General features: G+C 38.3%; 1 protein-coding gene across 5 annotated transcripts in view; it reads left to right on the forward strand.

Annotated features, from left to right (window-relative positions):
• The window catches only part of Hrs (Hepatocyte growth factor regulated tyrosine kinase substrate), a 37,229-nt gene that overhangs the window by 12,074 nt on the left and 7,148 nt on the right, over positions 1-18,007 (forward strand). For 3 of the 5 annotated variants that reach the window (XM_071670425.1, XM_071670426.1, XM_071670430.1), the window contains 5 exons: positions 778-831; positions 3,938-4,007; positions 5,634-5,732; positions 12,122-12,240; positions 14,764-14,941. In XM_071670425.1, the coding sequence (XP_071526526.1) occupies positions 778-831; positions 3,938-4,007; positions 5,634-5,732; positions 12,122-12,240; positions 14,764-14,941 (520 nt within the window). The remainder of the gene's footprint in view (positions 1-777; positions 832-3,937; positions 4,008-5,633; positions 5,733-12,121; positions 12,241-14,763; positions 14,942-18,007) is intronic. The other 2 variants (XM_071670427.1, XM_071670428.1) reach the window with 1 other exon arrangement.

Below are 18,007 nucleotides of genomic sequence, written 5' to 3' on the forward strand. Positions count from 1 at the left end.
AATACTCATGACAGCCACCTGTGTATATAAATGTGTTTATCAATTTGTTCATCATACAGAATCATAAGCCATATTCCTGTATTATATTTCAGTGATATGTTTTGCTTAAATGTCACATGTGAATTATTTTGATGAAGTAATGTTACAGGTTTCTCTAAGCAAATGATTATGCAGTTTTCTGTTGTAGCAGACTTTGAAAAGGGCTGTAATTCATTTTGTCCTTTTTTAGTTTTGCTCATGATCTAATTTGTTTTAATTAACCCTAGTTCTCAGCTGTATAGAAAAAAAAGACTAAAAGCATAGAAATGTAGATTAATGCAGAGAATGAGGGCTATATGACATCATTATTTTCCTTCATGTTAGTCATGTTTTTAGTAGAAATTATGAAAGAATTCATATGTACCATTACTCATAGAAAAATTCAAGGTGACAGAATTCAACCAATCAATTTAGTGAGTAACTGGTACTGATGATAGGTAGATGATATTATGGCCTTATTGATAATCAGAGTTTCTTGGTAGCTTCTATATCTTGTTCAGTATTAGCCTACTATCGTAGTGTAGGATATTTGTTTCATGAGTAAATTATGTACAAGTTTCTACTTAATAAGGTATTTAATGCATTAAGTTTGTAGTCAATTATTTTTACTTATGCAGTGGCCTTACTTCTCAAGGTTTGCTCTTTTCATCAGATTAACCTCTGTTAATGAGCATCATTTGTTATACCAATATGTTAAGAGAGGCATACACAAACGTTTTCCACTTTTACTCTGCCCAGATCCACAGTTCTGGACCCAACGACCTGGGACCAAGGAACCAGACCAACAGAAAGGTTAAAACTTCCCTTTATTTGTGATATGATCAGCATTCTGAGCATTGTTATGGATACTTTTCAGATGGATTATTTACCAAAGTTTTTGCATAAAGAGGATCTACATCACTAATGTATTTTAACTTTTTTTTTACATTTTTGGGTATTAAGGTGCATGCTTTTTGAGCAGTTATTAAGAAAGGAAAGGGAAGCCTCGGGATTATTATAAAGGGATACGTACTCTGAAATTTTAAGCCTTAGTGGATACTTCAAAATATTGTTAGATCAAAGTGAAACTTTACTAATTCACACTAATTGGGGAAAGCGACCCCATGATGAATTGAGTGGTAGTACCAGTTTTCTAACTTCACTTTGTGTCTTAGGCATTGATGATGAATATAACTTTGATGTAGAAGACTAATTTTTATACTCAGTAGTAACTAAAACAGTGGTTATAAAGTGTGAAATGTGATGTTTGGGCTGTGATGTGGGAAGGTAGGCAAAGTGATGCACTCTCAAGTTACAGTATGCATAAAACTGGATCACCACATAGCACTTAAATTGTGATTCAGCACCTACTTCGTATATTGTGCTACTTTACATCACCATAATTTTTTCACATAATTACCTTTTTATGTGTTGACTTACTGATAAAAGCATTTTACAGAAAAAATCTTCCCAGACTTGTTGTAGAGTTCATATTTGATATAGTATTTCTTTTAATGCTCACCAAAATTATGAAATTATCTTATGAGCATATGCAGAATTGACAGTTGTTGATAATGAGGTGAATAACATGTAAGACTACTAACCATAGTCACATGCCCATATGCGACCAGCAGACTTTTTTTGCACATTAACTTGTTTATTTTACAAAGCATGCCGAATTAATCTTGATTTTTTTCACTGAAAGCACTGTGCAAATTACCATAAAATTCAAAACAATGGAGTGTGAATTAAAGAAGTTTTGATGTGCCTTTGATATAGCATTAACTATATATAGACTTATGTGAGTTAGTTTTTAAATCTTCATTCAGAGTAGGTGATATGGTCAAGACACTAGTTGTCTGTTTATCTATCTGATTTTTTTTTATGTGTCTGTCTGTTGACTGTAACATATGCATCTCCTCTGTAACTATTTATTAAGTGAAATTTTGCATGGATGATCTCTTAGGGTAAGAACTAATGCATGTCAGAAGGTGAATCTGAATCATGCATCTAACATGACCATTCATATAGATACAGAATTTAGTTTCTGGTCAGTGGCTTTGCTAAATCAGATTAGATTTTGATGAAGTTTAATTAGACAGTTAACTGTAACACACTGCAGTTCCTTTAAAAAAATGCCAATTCATCGATCTGTATATGTCTGTATATGTGTCTCAGATTTTATTCTTCGATTTTGTTTTACTTTTTGGACTCATATGAAACTCTGTGAAATTTTATTCTTGGAACCTTCAGTCACATTTAAAGATGAGCAGAATCAGACAGTCAATCATTCCTTTACACGTATGACCCAAGCTATTGTAGTTTTCGATCACTAGCTTTGCCATGTGTTTTAGATTTTGATTCAGCTTGGTGAGGTTTCTCATTTTTATCATTAGCTTATGGATGAAGATGAACCAAAATCACGGCTGTATGTCTGTATATGTGTGACAAGAACTTTAGTTTCTGATCACATGCTTAGCTGAAGCACACTGGGTATTCTTCATACTGTCCGATATTACTTGATTTATTGATCCTGTGCTTAGGCTTGAATATGGAGCTAAAACACATATGTATATGTCCCTGTGCACCTATTTTTCTTATATTGATGTTTGATCAGTGGCTTAGCAAAATCATGTTGGGTTTTTAACAAACATTTTGTGAGATTGCTCATTTTGTTTATAGCTCATGTTCGAAGCTGAATTTCAAATCATACGTATGTGTGTATATTCACCAGCATGCGTAGCCAGATTCTTTTCTCCAACCAGTATCTGTAACTCAGTGGGTTTTAATCAACTTTGCATTGAGTTTATTCCAAGTTTGAAAATAGAACCAAATCACATATATGTGTATCTGTATATTCCAAACTTTACTTTCTAATCTTTTTCCTCAATCTTGGTTAGATTTTTTACTCTTCTTGATCATCTGCTACAATTCATAGATAAAATTGGAATCATACATCTGACTTTTTATCCATCTGCATATTCTAAAGTACTTTATTTTTCAGCGAGTGGCTTTGCATAATTGTCCCAGAATGTGATTCTCAGCTCAGGTTTAAATATGGGGCCAAATCATACATATTTACATCTTTGCTTTTGTATATCCTCGATGTAACTTCCGATTATTTGGTGGGATATTGATTGTATTATACCTCAATTCAGATTCAGAGTGAACAAGAACATGCACCAATATGTCTTTCCATATTTTTGGGGTTATTTATGCTTATTAGCCTTGCTAGATTGATCAATTTTAGTTCCTCTTTTTAAGATTGCTGCAGAAATCATTGACAATTTGCTCATGTTCAAATCTAGTACCAAATTATAAATACATTTGTTTGTGTTTAGTAATCTTCCCAACTTTACTTTCTACTCTCTAGTTTGGTAAATCAGTCTGTCATTAGCTTTTCTAAATCGTGTTAGCTTTTCATCAAACATTATGAGATAATGTTGAATCTTACTCAGATCTGGTGGCATTATTCTTCTTTGCAAATCTGCCATAGCACAGCCATTCCTGTTGCACCTACATTACTGCAAGTTAGGAAATATGTCATTCTTTAACAGCTCATGCTAAATTTGTATGGAGGCTTCTTTTAGCTCATTGTACTGTTAAACCTAAATGAAGTTTGAGCTCCATATGAAGCTCTCCTAAAAGAATGGCTCAAATCAGCTGATCATATTACAGTTTTGTTCTGTGTGGTGTGCAGTGAAACATATTAAATCTAGTTAATCCAGTGATCGACGTCAAGATAGAGCACATGTTATTCTATAAAAACTCTTAAAAGAAAGTGCACTGTAGTTATCCCTGATACTGCACATAAAACATTACTTTTGATAGTGTTTCTTATATTTTTGAAGAGTACTTTCTTATTCTACATTGGCTTAAATGTAGTTATTAGCAGTACTTTGCTTGCCTTACCCTACAGCCCACAACGACCACCTGTCAACACCACAAAGCTGGAGACAGAGGATACCAGTAGTCCTAAGACCTCTAAGGTTAGTTTGTATTATTTAGTGCTCATCTTACTAAACTTTGTTATTTTGATTTTGTTTGTTTACCAGAGGATGGAAGTATTAGCTCTTTCTCAGAGCAGAGTGCAGAAGATTTTCTAAACTGTAGTGCTGTAGAGCAGTGATTTTATTAATGAGTTTAGCATTTAAAGAAAGGGAGCTGTGGTGTCAGGCATTATTGCATGACAGCTAGAGACTGAGTGTGAACGAATGGGGCCTTTGTGTCTTTTCCTTGCGCTACCTCACACACATGAGGGGGAGGGGGATTTTATTCCATGTGTGGCGAGGTGGCGATGGGAATGAATAAAGGCAGACAGTGTGAACTGTGTGCATGTGTATATATGTATATGTCTGTGTGTGTATATATATGTGTACATTGAGATGTATGGGTATGTATATTTGCGTGTGTCGACGTGTATGTATATACATGTGTATGGGGGTGGGTTGGGCCATTTCTTTCGTCTGTTTCCTTGCGCTACCTCGCAAATGCGGGAGACAGCGACAAAGCAAAATAAATAGATAGATAAAGCATTTAAAGAGAATCATCATAGACCATAAACTATGCACATTTTTATTTTTGATGGTAAACTATGGAGAGATACACTTATGATCTCTCAGGGTGATATCAGCTTAACCTTCATGGGTTGTATGGGCCCCAGTCTTTTTCTGTTCGCTGCAAATGAAGTATATGTACCTCACAGTGGTAACTTTTTCTCTGATGACTGCAGCTTGGATGTATATATACAGCCATAACTGCTTGTAGTGTTATCTTATGCATTGTGTTTAAACACTACAGCCTCAATTTTTTCCATACACTGGTTCGTATGCATGGAAACGTTGAGAAAGCCTGTATGAGTTCTGTGTCATCATGTTATGTGATGAGTTTTTGAAGCTTTGTCAACTGTTCCAGACTCAGTCACTAACTTATACAGTTTCTTACTTGAATCTGCCATCAGTGCTTGGTCATCAGCAAATAACAACTGACTTACTTTCTAGGCTCCCTTACCCTTTTCTCGTAGACTTGTATTTACTGCATGCACCACCTCATCCATAAACAAATTAAACAGCCATGGTAATATTGCACACCACTACTGCATACATTCATCTTCTTAAAGAGGGGAACACTCAAAGAGGAGAACCAATTTCTACAGAGAGAAAATAGAACCAGAGAAAATGGAATAATTGTTTTTGGTAGCTTCTTAATGTCAACAATCAGCACATGACCTGTGTGACTGAAGTTGAACAACTTTCACCTTGAACCACTAAATCTCTTCTCTTTCTACACACATGCCTTACAGCCTTGAAAAAACTTCTCTGCTTCTAGCAGCTTTCCTCCCACACCATATACGTTCATGTCTCCTTTTGCCATTGATACTGCTTTTTGCTGCAGCATTTTATAGGGAATTTTATATTGTTATAAACTTCAGTAACCATTCTGATATTTAAGTTCATGTGACTCAGAATTTCTGTCTCACATGTTTTTACTGTAGCCACCCCATTGATGGGAGTTCCTGGAGGAAATGGGCATTAGAGGTATAGACAGATAGATAGTTAGATGGATAGATAGGTGTCATATCTTTTGTAATGTTCTGTTTTTATATATTGCCATAGGAACCTGGGAAGCAGAGTCAAGAAGAGTTGCAGGAAGAAGAAGATCTCCAGTTAGCTTTAGCTCTTTCCCGCTCTGAGGCTGAAAACAAGGAAAAGGAAGTAAGTACACATTTACGATACCTATTTGGTTAACAAATATAAGTTTAGAGGATTTTACATGCAGACGCTCTTTTAAAGAATTGCCCATGGTTTGAATCCCAGCAGGTTTATGGGTTCCAGAATTTTGATACTGTTTTACCCTGAAGATGGTGACACACCCATATACTATTTTTTTGCAGTGTATGATGACATAGGGACATGTACAAGGTTTTCAGTCTATCTTCCTTGGAATTTAATTGATCTGATTATTGATCATTTTGGATTGTTGATACTGATCTTTCCAGCAGCCTCAAACAAGTGTACTATTGACAAACATAAAGTTTGATGATTATGTAGATATGAAGCTAGGGGTTGCATGCCTGTTGGACACCTTTATAGGGGTAAACTATGGAAACCACAGGAAAAAATTGAGAAAAGCACAGAGCATTCCTGCCACAAATTTAAACTTTGATAACTCTTGTTCTTTTTTGGTAATTTTCGTAAATGCATGGGCATTTGTATCGATGCTTTCAAAGTGGATATTTGTATAGGAGATTTTCGGCCTTTATTACCATGGTGGATCTTACAACTTTGCATCTATTATTACAAAGAATAGTTATGCTTAGTATTTATTATTGATGCTTAGAGAGGGATATACCCTATTGCATCACTTTGTACTGATGTTTATTATGTGTAAGTGCTTTCTATTTTCAGTTCTAAAGCATAACACAAAGATTTACTGTGCCTGGGGTTATGTTATATTAAATAGCAGGTTGTTCATATTCTAAAGATGCACCCTGTGGAAAATTGTAAAGTGTGTTCTTTCCTGCTTCACAGCGTTGTGTCTTGCAAAATTATGATGGAGCAGTTTGTCAGACTTTTTTGTAACTCGTTAAAATTTTATGCTCATGTTATTCGACATTTATAAATCAACTTCCATGTATATAAGCACTTTTTTTCCTACTGAACAAGTGACCAAAAGTCAGTTACTTAATAACTAGTTTATGTTGCAGAGCAGAAATTGCATAAAGGTTTTGTAGATGGGCTTCATGCATATAGTAAATTGCCATAATTTTACCCCTCTGTACCCTGTATTGAGAATCCAGCCCCCCATTATTTTTATTTTTTTTGACTTAGGAAGTAGCTATTTGCAAGTAATATATACATGATAACTTGAGTATACATATTCATGCTTCTGTACAATTTTAACACTGGAATTAAGTGCTGAAAACTTATTATCACATTTTTCTTATGTAGGTTGCATTCTTGCTGCTAGTTATCCAAGGGATATTGTGAAATTAAGCTTGGAAAATCTAGGGGTTTGAGTTGGTGAAAACATATGATTTCTTATAAAAGTATTTGAATGTAATTATGTAAGGTCTAAGTTATTAGTAACAAAACTCGAATGAGTTGAATTTAAGATTTATGTATTATTATGCTAGTCCCTTTTGCTTTTGCCAAGTTCATCAAAGTTTTAAGAGAAGTAAACATTAGCAGTTAGCCATATTATGATGGTCTGGGGTGTGGATCAAGAAAAGTGTGGGATAAGGAGCAGGAGAGCTGCTGTAGGGTAAAGAGCATGGAAGGGGTGTGGATCAAGAGAAATGGTATGGAACAAGAGATGGCCTGGGGTGTAGATCAAGAGTTCTGGGATGTGGTATGAAAGATATTGTTGAGCTGGATTATTCCATTTACAAATTGGCATATGTGAAGTTAAGTGAGGTTATGGGTGAGGTTGTGAGTGATGTTAAAATTTAATTTACAGTGAGCCTTGGCCTGGATTGTTCCGTATACACATTGGTCTTTATGGCAATTTGGATAGGTTGAAGATGGGATGAAGGCTGATTAGGTCATGGTGAGCATTAGTGTAGATTGCTCTCTTTACATGTTATCCTGTAGGGTGTTACATTTTTGGATGCTGTACAGGGTAGTTTAGAGTGATCATTGACCTGAATTGCTGTCTACATAAGTTGACCCAAATTCTTTTCATACATTGTCGTCTGTGGTGACTTGGTGAGGATAAGGTGGAAGGGAAGGTTAGAGTGAGCATTGAACTGAATTGCTGGCTTTTTAAGTTGTCCTGTGGGGCGAATTGGCGAGGTTAAGGGTAAGGATGAGGTTGAAGGTTAGGGTAAAGTGAGCATTGACCCGAATTGCTCTCATTATACATTGTTCAGTATGGCGATTTGGGTTGGTTTAGGTTATGGTTGAGAGTGAATTAAAAGTTTATGTTTGAGTGAATATTGGCCGCGATTGCTCTCTTTACACAGTGTCCTTTGTGGCGACTGGCCTTCTCTAGGGCGCTGGCATTACGTCGGCACTGTAGCTGCTTTAGGTATTCAGACAAGTTTAGGGTAGGAAGTGTAATGACCTAGCTTGCTTTCTGTGCACTTTATCTTATATGGCGGCTTGGTGAGGCAAAGGTTGAGATTGTCGGTGTGTCTAAGGGCGAGTTTGAAGGTTAGGATAAGAATGGCCTCAATTGTTCTCTCATTTCCTTGTCCTATGTGACGACTTGGTGCGTGAGGTTGAGGGAGAGGTTGCTAGTGAATTTAGTAAAGATAGGCTTGTTTATTCGTGCGTCTATATTAGCAGAGGCAGAAAATGTTTGTATTATCAGTATTGCAGCAATCAATATCTTGTGATGCCATAGTTGTTTTACTTCCTGTTTTAAAGGTCTTTACTGTCGTGTTTTATTGGGCATTTATTTATATCGGCTGGTGAGCGCTGGTAACTCGGCTTTAAGACGGTAAGCAGATGGATTACCATTTAGGAAGTTGTATATTCCCCCGCACTTTTGGGTGGGCTAGTGAAATAATAATGATAGTGACGGTGAGCAGAGGTGGTGTACATTTTATTAGAACGCAGGCGCCGCCAGTGTGTGGAGAGACGGGTGCCGGGGGTTGCACGTCCCTCACGTGACTGCATGAGGACACTGTCGTTGCCTTCCTATCATCAGGTGATCACGTAACTTTCTTTGCCGAGCTTTTATTTTCGCGCTCGGTAACTAACCCCCCTTTCCTCATTGCTCCTTCCCTTTTCTGACCTTATGTATTGGATCGTTAGCGAGAGTGAAGTGTAGAAGTGATTTAGATATCATTTAGTGGGTAGTTGTTATATATGTTTTATTAAGGGGCAGAACTGTGTCCCTGAAGTTGGGAATCTTGACCAACTTTGTTTACAATGGACGAGTGTGATCTGTGAATGTAAAGAAAAGACTATTACGGCTTCTTAGGGAAATCTGTTCATGTATTCGTGAGAAATGTGAAACAAAAGCCACATATTGTTCATCGTGAGTAAACTGTTGCGAGGAGTGCTTCGGTGATACAGGTGTTTAAATATGGCTGAGGTCAGAAGAAGTATTTGACACTCACTGGGAGGTGAGTCACTAAGTGGGAAGTATTTAAGAGGTCTGATACCACATTGAATTAATCCTAATACCATCTACTGTCACGTCATCCATCCCAAACTTTGCCCAAGGTGACTCATCTGAGCAGCTCTTGCATCGCTATTATAATATGACCCCTTAGTAAGGACCTAGCCAGGCTTAGCCCAAGTATCGTAACAAAGCCCATCCAAGCCCTGCCCTGTTACATCTTGCTCAAACGTAACAAAGCCCATCCAAACCCTGCACTGTTATGTCTTGCTCCCCTAAGATTAGCTTGCCCGGCCCTAACTTAACACAGGCTTTCTTGTGTAGTATACAGCTGTTATGAGTATGTAACAAGTCACTCATCTTTCATGATATTTTATTTCAGCTTGAAATTAGGGGGAACTATCATGAAGTTTTACTTTTAAGGGCATCACAATTACACCACAAAATCTCCAGCAACACCACATCAATACAACTATATTTCTGCGATGAATTTCTACTGCTAGAATAGGTTAGGTAAGGTTTTTATAGGTTCCGTTGATGGTGTTTGACTTTGCTCTCCATAAATGAATTAAGCTCACATTTTCTGTGATCTCTATACTTCATCCCACAGGATGAAAAATTATATATCACTTTACAAAGTGTAGCTAAGAAATCCATTGATACGCATTTCATTCACATCTATTAATTATTTTTGTGGTACCCCTGAAGTAAGATTTAACTGAATTATTTTTTGGTTTTGAAAAGTACTGTTTGTAAGGATGTTTGATATACCTGCCATTAGGAAGAACTTAAAAAACAGACCTTGGAATATTATTGAGTGCAGGAGCTCAATAGGGATGATTTTTGGCAAAGCTCCACTTTAGGGGCATCGTGAGACTTTGTAATATCAGCGACCTTTATCGTAACAGTAATGTTTTGTAGGGAGAATAGATCAAGACTTGCAAAGCATGATCAGGATTTTTTTTCTTGTAAGGGCTGTGAAGATAAGGGAAATATGAAGGCGTAGTATTATGAGTTGTTGAAATATGAATAGGAATCTAGAGAGTATGTAAGCGCATTTAGGAACCAATATTTATCTTCTTTTTGAAGTTAATTAAAGAGTACATAATTGTTATGGTGTATATAAATTCATTTGCTGGGCAACTGAATACATCATTTGCTGGGCAACTGAATACAATCGTGTGCATTCAAACTGACATATTTATTTCCCTGTGTGGAAGGCTACAACAGATGATATTGTGTAAGGGTATTGGTTTATTTTGAAGTAAAGTTTTCTATTTCTAGAAGTGTTTCACATACTTTTATGCTTATTAGCCCTACATTATTCCTTGACCTTCATACCCTTCCCCACTGTTGACTTTATTATTGTAGGAGAAGGAAAAATGGTGCACTGCATTCTCTGACAGTCTTACTGTATTCTCCATTCAGTACACTGTCATTGGAAGTCAATATCATTGCTATTCCAAAGACAGTAGTTTTGCAGTGCTTCTAACTTGGAAATTTACCCCATTTATCCCGTGACTAGATAACATGATTGTTGGGAGGGCTATGAAAATCAGGTGAAATTTGGTTCTAATTTAGTTGAAAATAGTTAAAACTTCAAGAAAACACATGAAAGACTAAAAAAATCTGGCTGGGAATGGAAAATTACTTTACCTTTAAAATATTGTATACACAAAATATACCAACATTAGTTTATTATCTGAGATCCCCACATGGTGAACTAAGTGTATTCGAAGTTTTATTTTGATATATACATCAGAAAGCTGATGATGAAATTCTTCTCTTAATTTAATTTTTTAAGCTTGGATACAGCAGACCCTAGTTGGCCCCCTCCAAAATGTTCAGCTCCTAGTACATGTAATTTATTGTCATTTTTATTTATTTTTAGACAGTGCAGATTTAGCTTTTAATTTTTAATTTTTTTTTTGGGAGTGATTTAAGTCAATTACAGAGATAAGTGCTGTACATGTACATGGAAATCTTGTTTACTTTGTAGTCTAGAGGCTGTCATGTTGGTCATGCAGAATGCAATTTTTTTTTAGGTATGACAAAGTAGCCATCATCTTTCAACCCTTTCTTTGCACATCTGATTTTATAGGGGGCCTCCCCCAATGTGGAAAAAACAGGAAAATGATTTTGTATCAAAAAAAGGTGGGCAAAAATTTAAAAAACAGTTTCAACTTTTTCTTTTTTGATTTAAGATATAACTCTTCATAGTTTTTTGTAAACTGTATTTACCAGATTGGCCAATCCTAAGTATACACAAAAATGTAACTTTTTGTTTTATATGATTAGATGCACAAAAATACCATCAGAAGCATTATTTTCATTATGAATTAAGAATCATGCATTCCTAGAATAGGATAAAAACATTTACCAGACTGCATGGGCTTAGTGTGAGAATTGGGTGGTACAGATGGCATAGGGATGGAGGTAGTTGATATATGCGGTGATGGGTGCCATAGACTTAGTGGGTACCCAAAAAAGGTGCTCAGCCACCCACCACGATCACTAACAGTCTATTGAGGCCTTCTGGCAGCTTCATACTCATTTTTGTTTGAGATGCCCTCTGTGGCTCTCCAATTGCCAGTGCATGCGGAATTCAGTTTGTGATGGAAAAATGATTGTTGATTAACATTCATTAGCATCTTGCTATGAGATTTGCATGATGTCTAAAGCACCAAAAGGATTAATCATTTGCCTTTTGTTTGACTATGATACTTCTCGTATTTTCCAGACTACCTTTCCTCCTATTCTGATTTCACTCCCAATAACTTTGTTGTTCTGCAAGTAACATAAATGTTCATGGAACATTCTCTCACTGTTTGTTATAATTTATATTGGAGATGGTGGTAATGATGATCATCATGATCATGTAAATGATTTCCAAACTTATTGGAGGATAATGATATCAGTCTGTGTTGTGGTATTAGGTATAATCAGTCTTTTAGGCTGTGGACGTTCATAGATGTGAGAATGATGTCATGAAAAAAGTATATGATTTTCTTTTTCTGGATGCTGTGCTTTATAGAAACTACGTGCAACTTCAAGTTTATTGGGTGGTAATTGGCGCCAACCATCACCTACACCAGGTTCCCCAGCTCCGCAGGCTAGTGAAGAAAAGGAGGACATGGATCCTGAACTTGCACGGTTAGTTTTCATTACCAGTTCTTTGTAAGACTTCTTTATCCAGTTTCACTTTTTTTATCATTATTGCCAAAGTTATTTGTAAATTGTAGTAATTTTACATGCGGGCTATCAGTTCTTTGTAAGATTTTTTATCTAGTTTCAGTTAGTCATTATTGCCAAAATTATTAGTAAATTGTAGTTATTTTACATGCTATTTGTTAAAAAAGAGAAAATAGTAAAAATTGCCTTATAATCCTTAATATTACTGATGATTGTTATTGGACTTAGTCTGCAAGGGGTTACATGATAAGTGAGAAGCCACTTTCATTGAGGCTGCATCATCGTCAATAAATAGAAAGAAATACAGTCGTTGCCGAACTTCTTGTTCCAAAGGAGTCCTTCATTTCCCTGTTCCTGCAATATCCTCTTAAAAGTGATCCTGTGGTTGTATGTATAGTGATAATGATTATGATAATGAAGATTTATTATTATTTATATTGCTTTGTCGCGTCTGCCCTGGTTCAATCCATTGACAGTACGTCGACCCCGGTATACCACATCATTCCAATTCACTCTATTCCTTGCACGCCTTTCACCCTCCTGCATGTTCAGGCCCTGATCACTCAAAATCTTTTTCACTCCATCTTTCCACCTCCAATTTGGTCTCCCACTTCTCCTCGTTCCCTCCACCTCTGACACATATATCCTCTTGGTCAATCTTTCCTCACTCATTCTCTCCATGTGACCGAACCATTTCAAAACACCCTCTTCTGCTCTCTCAACCACACTCTTTTTATTTCCACACATCTCTCTTACCCTTACATTACTTACTCGATCAAACCACCTCACACCACATATTGTCCTTAAACATCTCATTTCCAGCACATCCACCCTCCAGCGCACAACTCTATCCATAGCCCTCGCCTCGCAACCATACAACATTGTTGGAACAACTATTCCTTCATACATAGCCATTTTTGCTTTCCGAGATAATGTTCTCGACTTCCAAACATTCTTTAGGGCTCCCAGAATTTTTGCCCCCTCCCCCACCCTATGATTCACTTCCGCTTCCATGGTTCCATCCGCTGCCAGATCCACTCCCAGATATCTAAAACACTTTACTTCCTCCATAATAATAATAATAATGTAAGGCATGTGTACGTGTAGGAAGAGAGGAAAGTGATTGGTTCTCAGCGAATGTAGGTTTGCGGCAGGGGTGTGTGATGTCTCCATGGTTGTTTAATTTGTTTATGGATGGGGTTGTTAGGGAGGTAAATGCAAGAGTTTTGGAAAGAGGGGCAAGTATGAAGTCTGTTGGGGATGAGAGAGCTTGGGAAGTGAGTCAGTTGTTGTTCGCTGATGATACAGCGCTGGTGGCTGATTCATGTGCGAAACTGCAGAAGCTGGTGACTGAGTTTGGTAAAGTGTGTGGAAGAAGAAAGTTAAGAGTAAATGTGAATAAGAGCAAGGTTATTAGGTACAGTAGGGTTGAGGGTCGTCAATTAGGAGGTGAGTTTGAATGGAGAAAAACTGGAGGAAGTGAAGTGTTTTAGATATCTGGGAGTGGATCTGGCAGCAGATGGAACCATGGAAGCGGAAGTGGATCATAGGGTGGGGGAGGGGGTGAAAATTCTGGGGGCCTTGAAGAATGTGTGGAAGTCGAGAACATTATCTCGGAAAGCAAAAATGGGTATGTTTGAAGGAATAGTGGTTCCAACAATGTTGTATGGTTGGGAGGCGTGGGCTATGGATAGAGTTGTGCGCAGGAGGATGGATGTGCTGGAAATGAGATGTTTGAGGACAATGTGTGGTGTGAGGTGGTTTGATCGAGTGAGTAACGTAAGGGTAAGAGAGATGTGTGGAAATAAAAAGAGCGTGGTTGAGAGAGCAGAAGAGGGTGTTTTGAAGTGGTTTGGGCACATGGAGAGAATGAGTGAGGAAAGATTGACCAAGAGGATATATGTGTCGGAGGTGGAGGGAACGAGGAGAAGAGGGAGACCAAATTGGAGGTGGAAAGATGGAGTGAAAAAGATTTTGTGTGATCGGGGCCTGAACATGCAGGAGGGTGAAAGGAGGGCAAGGAATAGAGTGAATTGGAGCGATGTGGTATACCGGGGTTGACGTGCTGTCAGTGGATTGAATCAAGGCATGTGAAGCATCTGGGGTAAACCATGGAAAGCTGTGTAGGTGTGTATATTTGCGTGTGTGGACGTATGTATATACATGTGTATGGGGGGGGGTTGGGCCATTTCTTTCGTCTGTTTCCTTGCGCTACCTCGCAAACGCGGGAGACAGCGACAAAGTATAATATAATAATAAATAATAATAATAATAATAATAATAATTGTAATAATAATAATAATAATGATGATAATAATAATAATAATAATGATGATAATAATGATACCTGGATTAATATAGTATGAATGATGTTGCTTTAGACACCTTTCCTTTTTAATGTTTAGTTCCAGTAAGTTTGGATTACGTGTTGCAGTTAGTTCCAGAACATTGTTTGAAAAACCTTTGCTCTTGAAACCCTAACAGTTACTTGAACCGGTCCTACTGGGAGCAGCAGCAACAGCAGCAGCCCCAGCAACAAAAACAGTTGCAGCATCAGGGGGATCCAGGCCGCACTCTGTCTCCAACTCAACCTTCTGCACCTACTTCTGGTACCAAAACATTGCTGTCACCATCCAAGCTAGAACCAGTCAAGGTGGTGGAGGTATGTTCTTTCATATATTACAGAAGTTCTTCATGTATGTACAGCAGGATGGTACATTACTTGAAACACATCATCAGTCACTCTTCCATCTTCATACATAGCATGTCAACTTTAGTTATCATTAACAGAAATTTCTTCTGTATATATCTATCCCTGGGGATTGGGGAGAAAGAATACTTCTCATGTATTCCCTGTGTGTCGTAGAAGGCCACTAAAAGTGGAGGGAGTGGGGGCTGGAAATCCTCCCCTCTCGTTTTTAATTTCCCAAAAGAAGGAACAGAACAGAGGCTATGTGCTCTGTTCTTAATGCTACCTTTCTTATGCAAGAACTGGCAAATAGCATGAAAGAAATATATATAGGGGATAGGGGAGAAAGAATACTTCCCACGTATTCCCTGCGTGTCGTAGAAGGCGACTAAAAGGGGAGGGAGTGGGGGGCTGGAAATCCTCCCCTCTCACTTTTTTTTTTAATTTTCCAAAAGAGGGAACAGAGAAGGGGCCCAGGTGAGGATATTCCCTCAAGGGCCCAGTCCTCTGTTCTCAACGCTACCTCGCTAATGCGGGAAATGGCGAATAGTATGAAAGAAAAAAGAAAATATATATATATATATATATATATATATATATATATATATATATATATATATATATATATATATATTTTATTTATTTTGCTTTGTCGCTGTCTCCCGCTTTTGCGAGGTAGCGCAAGGAAACAGACGAAAGAAATGGCCCAACCCACACCCATACACATGTATACACATACACGTCCACACACTCAAATATACATACCTATACATCTCAATGTACACATATATATACACACACAGACACATACATATATACCCATGCACACAATTCACACTGTCTGCCTTTATTCATTCCCATCGCCACCTTGCTGCACATGGAATACCATCCCCCTCCCCCCTCATGTGTGCGAGGTAGCGCTAGGAAAAGACAACAAAGGCCCCATTCGTTCACACTCAGTCTCTAGCTGTCATGCAATAATGCCCGAAACCACAGCTCCCTTTCCACATCCAGGCCCCACACAACTTTCCATGGTTTACCCCAGATGCTTCACATGCCCTGATTTAATCCACTGACAGCACGTCAACCCCAGTATACCACATCGATCCAATTCACTCTATTCCTTGCCCGCCTTTCACCCTCCTGCATGTTCAGGCCCCGATCACTCAAAATCTTTTTCACTCCATCTTTCCACCTCCAATTTGGTCTCCCACTTCTCCTCGTTCCCTCCACCTCCGACACATATATCCTCTTGGTCAATCTTTCCTCACTCATTCTCTCCATGTGCCCAAACCATTTCAAAACACCCTCTTCTGCTCTCTCAACCACGCTCTTTTTATTTCCACACATCTCTCTTACCCTTTCGTTACTTACTCGATCAAACCACCTCACACCACACATTGTCCTCAAACATCTCATTTCCAGCACATCCACCCTCCTGCGCACAACTCTATTCTTAGCCCACACCTCACAACCATACATCATTGTTGGAACCAGTATTCCTTCAAACATACCCATTTTTGCTTTCCGAGATAATGTTCTTGACTTCCACACATTCTTCAAGGCTCCCAGGATTTTCACCCCCTCCCCCACCCTATGATTCACTTCCGCTTCCATGGTTCCATCCGCTGCCAGATCCACTCCCAGATATCTAAAACACTTTACTTCCTCCAGTTTTTCTCCATTCAAACTTACCTCCCAATTGACTTGACCCTCAACCCTACTGTACCTAATAACCTTGCTCTTATTCACATTTACTCTTAACTTTCTTCTTTCACACACTTTACCAAACTCAGTCACCAGCTTCTGCAGCTAGACAGCGAGAGACTGAGTGTGAACGAATGGGGCCTTTGTTGTCTTTTCCTAGCGCTACCTCACACACATGAGGGGGGAGGGGGATGGTATTCCATGTGTGGCGAGATGGCGATGGGAATGAATAAAGGCAGACAGTGTGAATTGTGTGCATGGGTATATATGTATGTGTCTGTGTGTGTATATATATGTGTACATTGAGATGTATAGGTATGTATATTTGCGTGTGTGGATGTGTATGTATATACATGTGTATGGGGGTGGGTTGGGCCATTTCTTTCGTCTGTTTCCTTGCGCTACCTCACAAACGCGGGAGACAGCGACAAAGCAAAATAAATAAATGAATGAATATATTTGAAAAACTCCGATGTTTGAGCAGGTCACTTCGTTATTATGTCAGTAAGTGTGAACTACAGAGTATACATGGTAAGAATTATGGGAGAGTGGGTGATGCAGAAGATGCAGAGAGCATCTTAATGGTGAGGAACAATGTGGCTTCATGGGAGGTAGAGGATGTGTGGACCAGGTTTTTCCATTAAGAATAAGAAGTACCTAGAGACATTTGTTTACAGCATTTATGGATCTAGAAAAAAAATATATAATAGTGTTTTCAGATGTCTCGTGTAAATTGCTATAAGTATATGATGTGTGAGGAAAGCTAGTGAGTACATTCAGGAGTTTTTACCGGGAGAGTAAGACAAGTGCACCTAGGAGGGAGGGGGGTTAGTGGTTGCTGATGAAGATGGGTCATCAAGGATGTATGGTGTCACCATGGCCATATGATCTATGCATGGATTGGGTGGTGGATGAGTTGAAAAGAATTGTTTTGGTGTGAGGGACAAGTCTGCAGTATGCTGGGAATAGAGGGGCCTGGAAGATAATGCAGCTGCTGTTTGCAGATTACATGGCTGTAGTGCCAGACTCTAGAGGGAAACTCCAGAAGCAGGTGTTATATTTGAGGAGAGTTAGTGTTAGTGTAATGGGTGCAGCATGGGAGAGAGGTGAACAGAATGTTTTGAGGATTATTGTAACGATGACAGACTGTTAGATACCTGGGAGTGAACATGAGTTGGAGACATGAGTTGGAGTGTAATGCGGTGCAGCGGGAGGGACAGAATGAGTGTTGAGTGGTAAATTAATTAGGGCAGACCAAGAGGAACCGAAATGCTGTAGATGCCTGAGAGTAGACATGGTAGCACATGGGACCAGTTCTCATGTGTGGCATCC

Source organism: Panulirus ornatus, chromosome 15 (assembly GCF_036320965.1).
Source record: "Panulirus ornatus isolate Po-2019 chromosome 15, ASM3632096v1, whole genome shotgun sequence".
Lineage (NCBI taxonomy): Eukaryota > Metazoa > Arthropoda > Malacostraca > Decapoda > Palinuridae > Panulirus > Panulirus ornatus.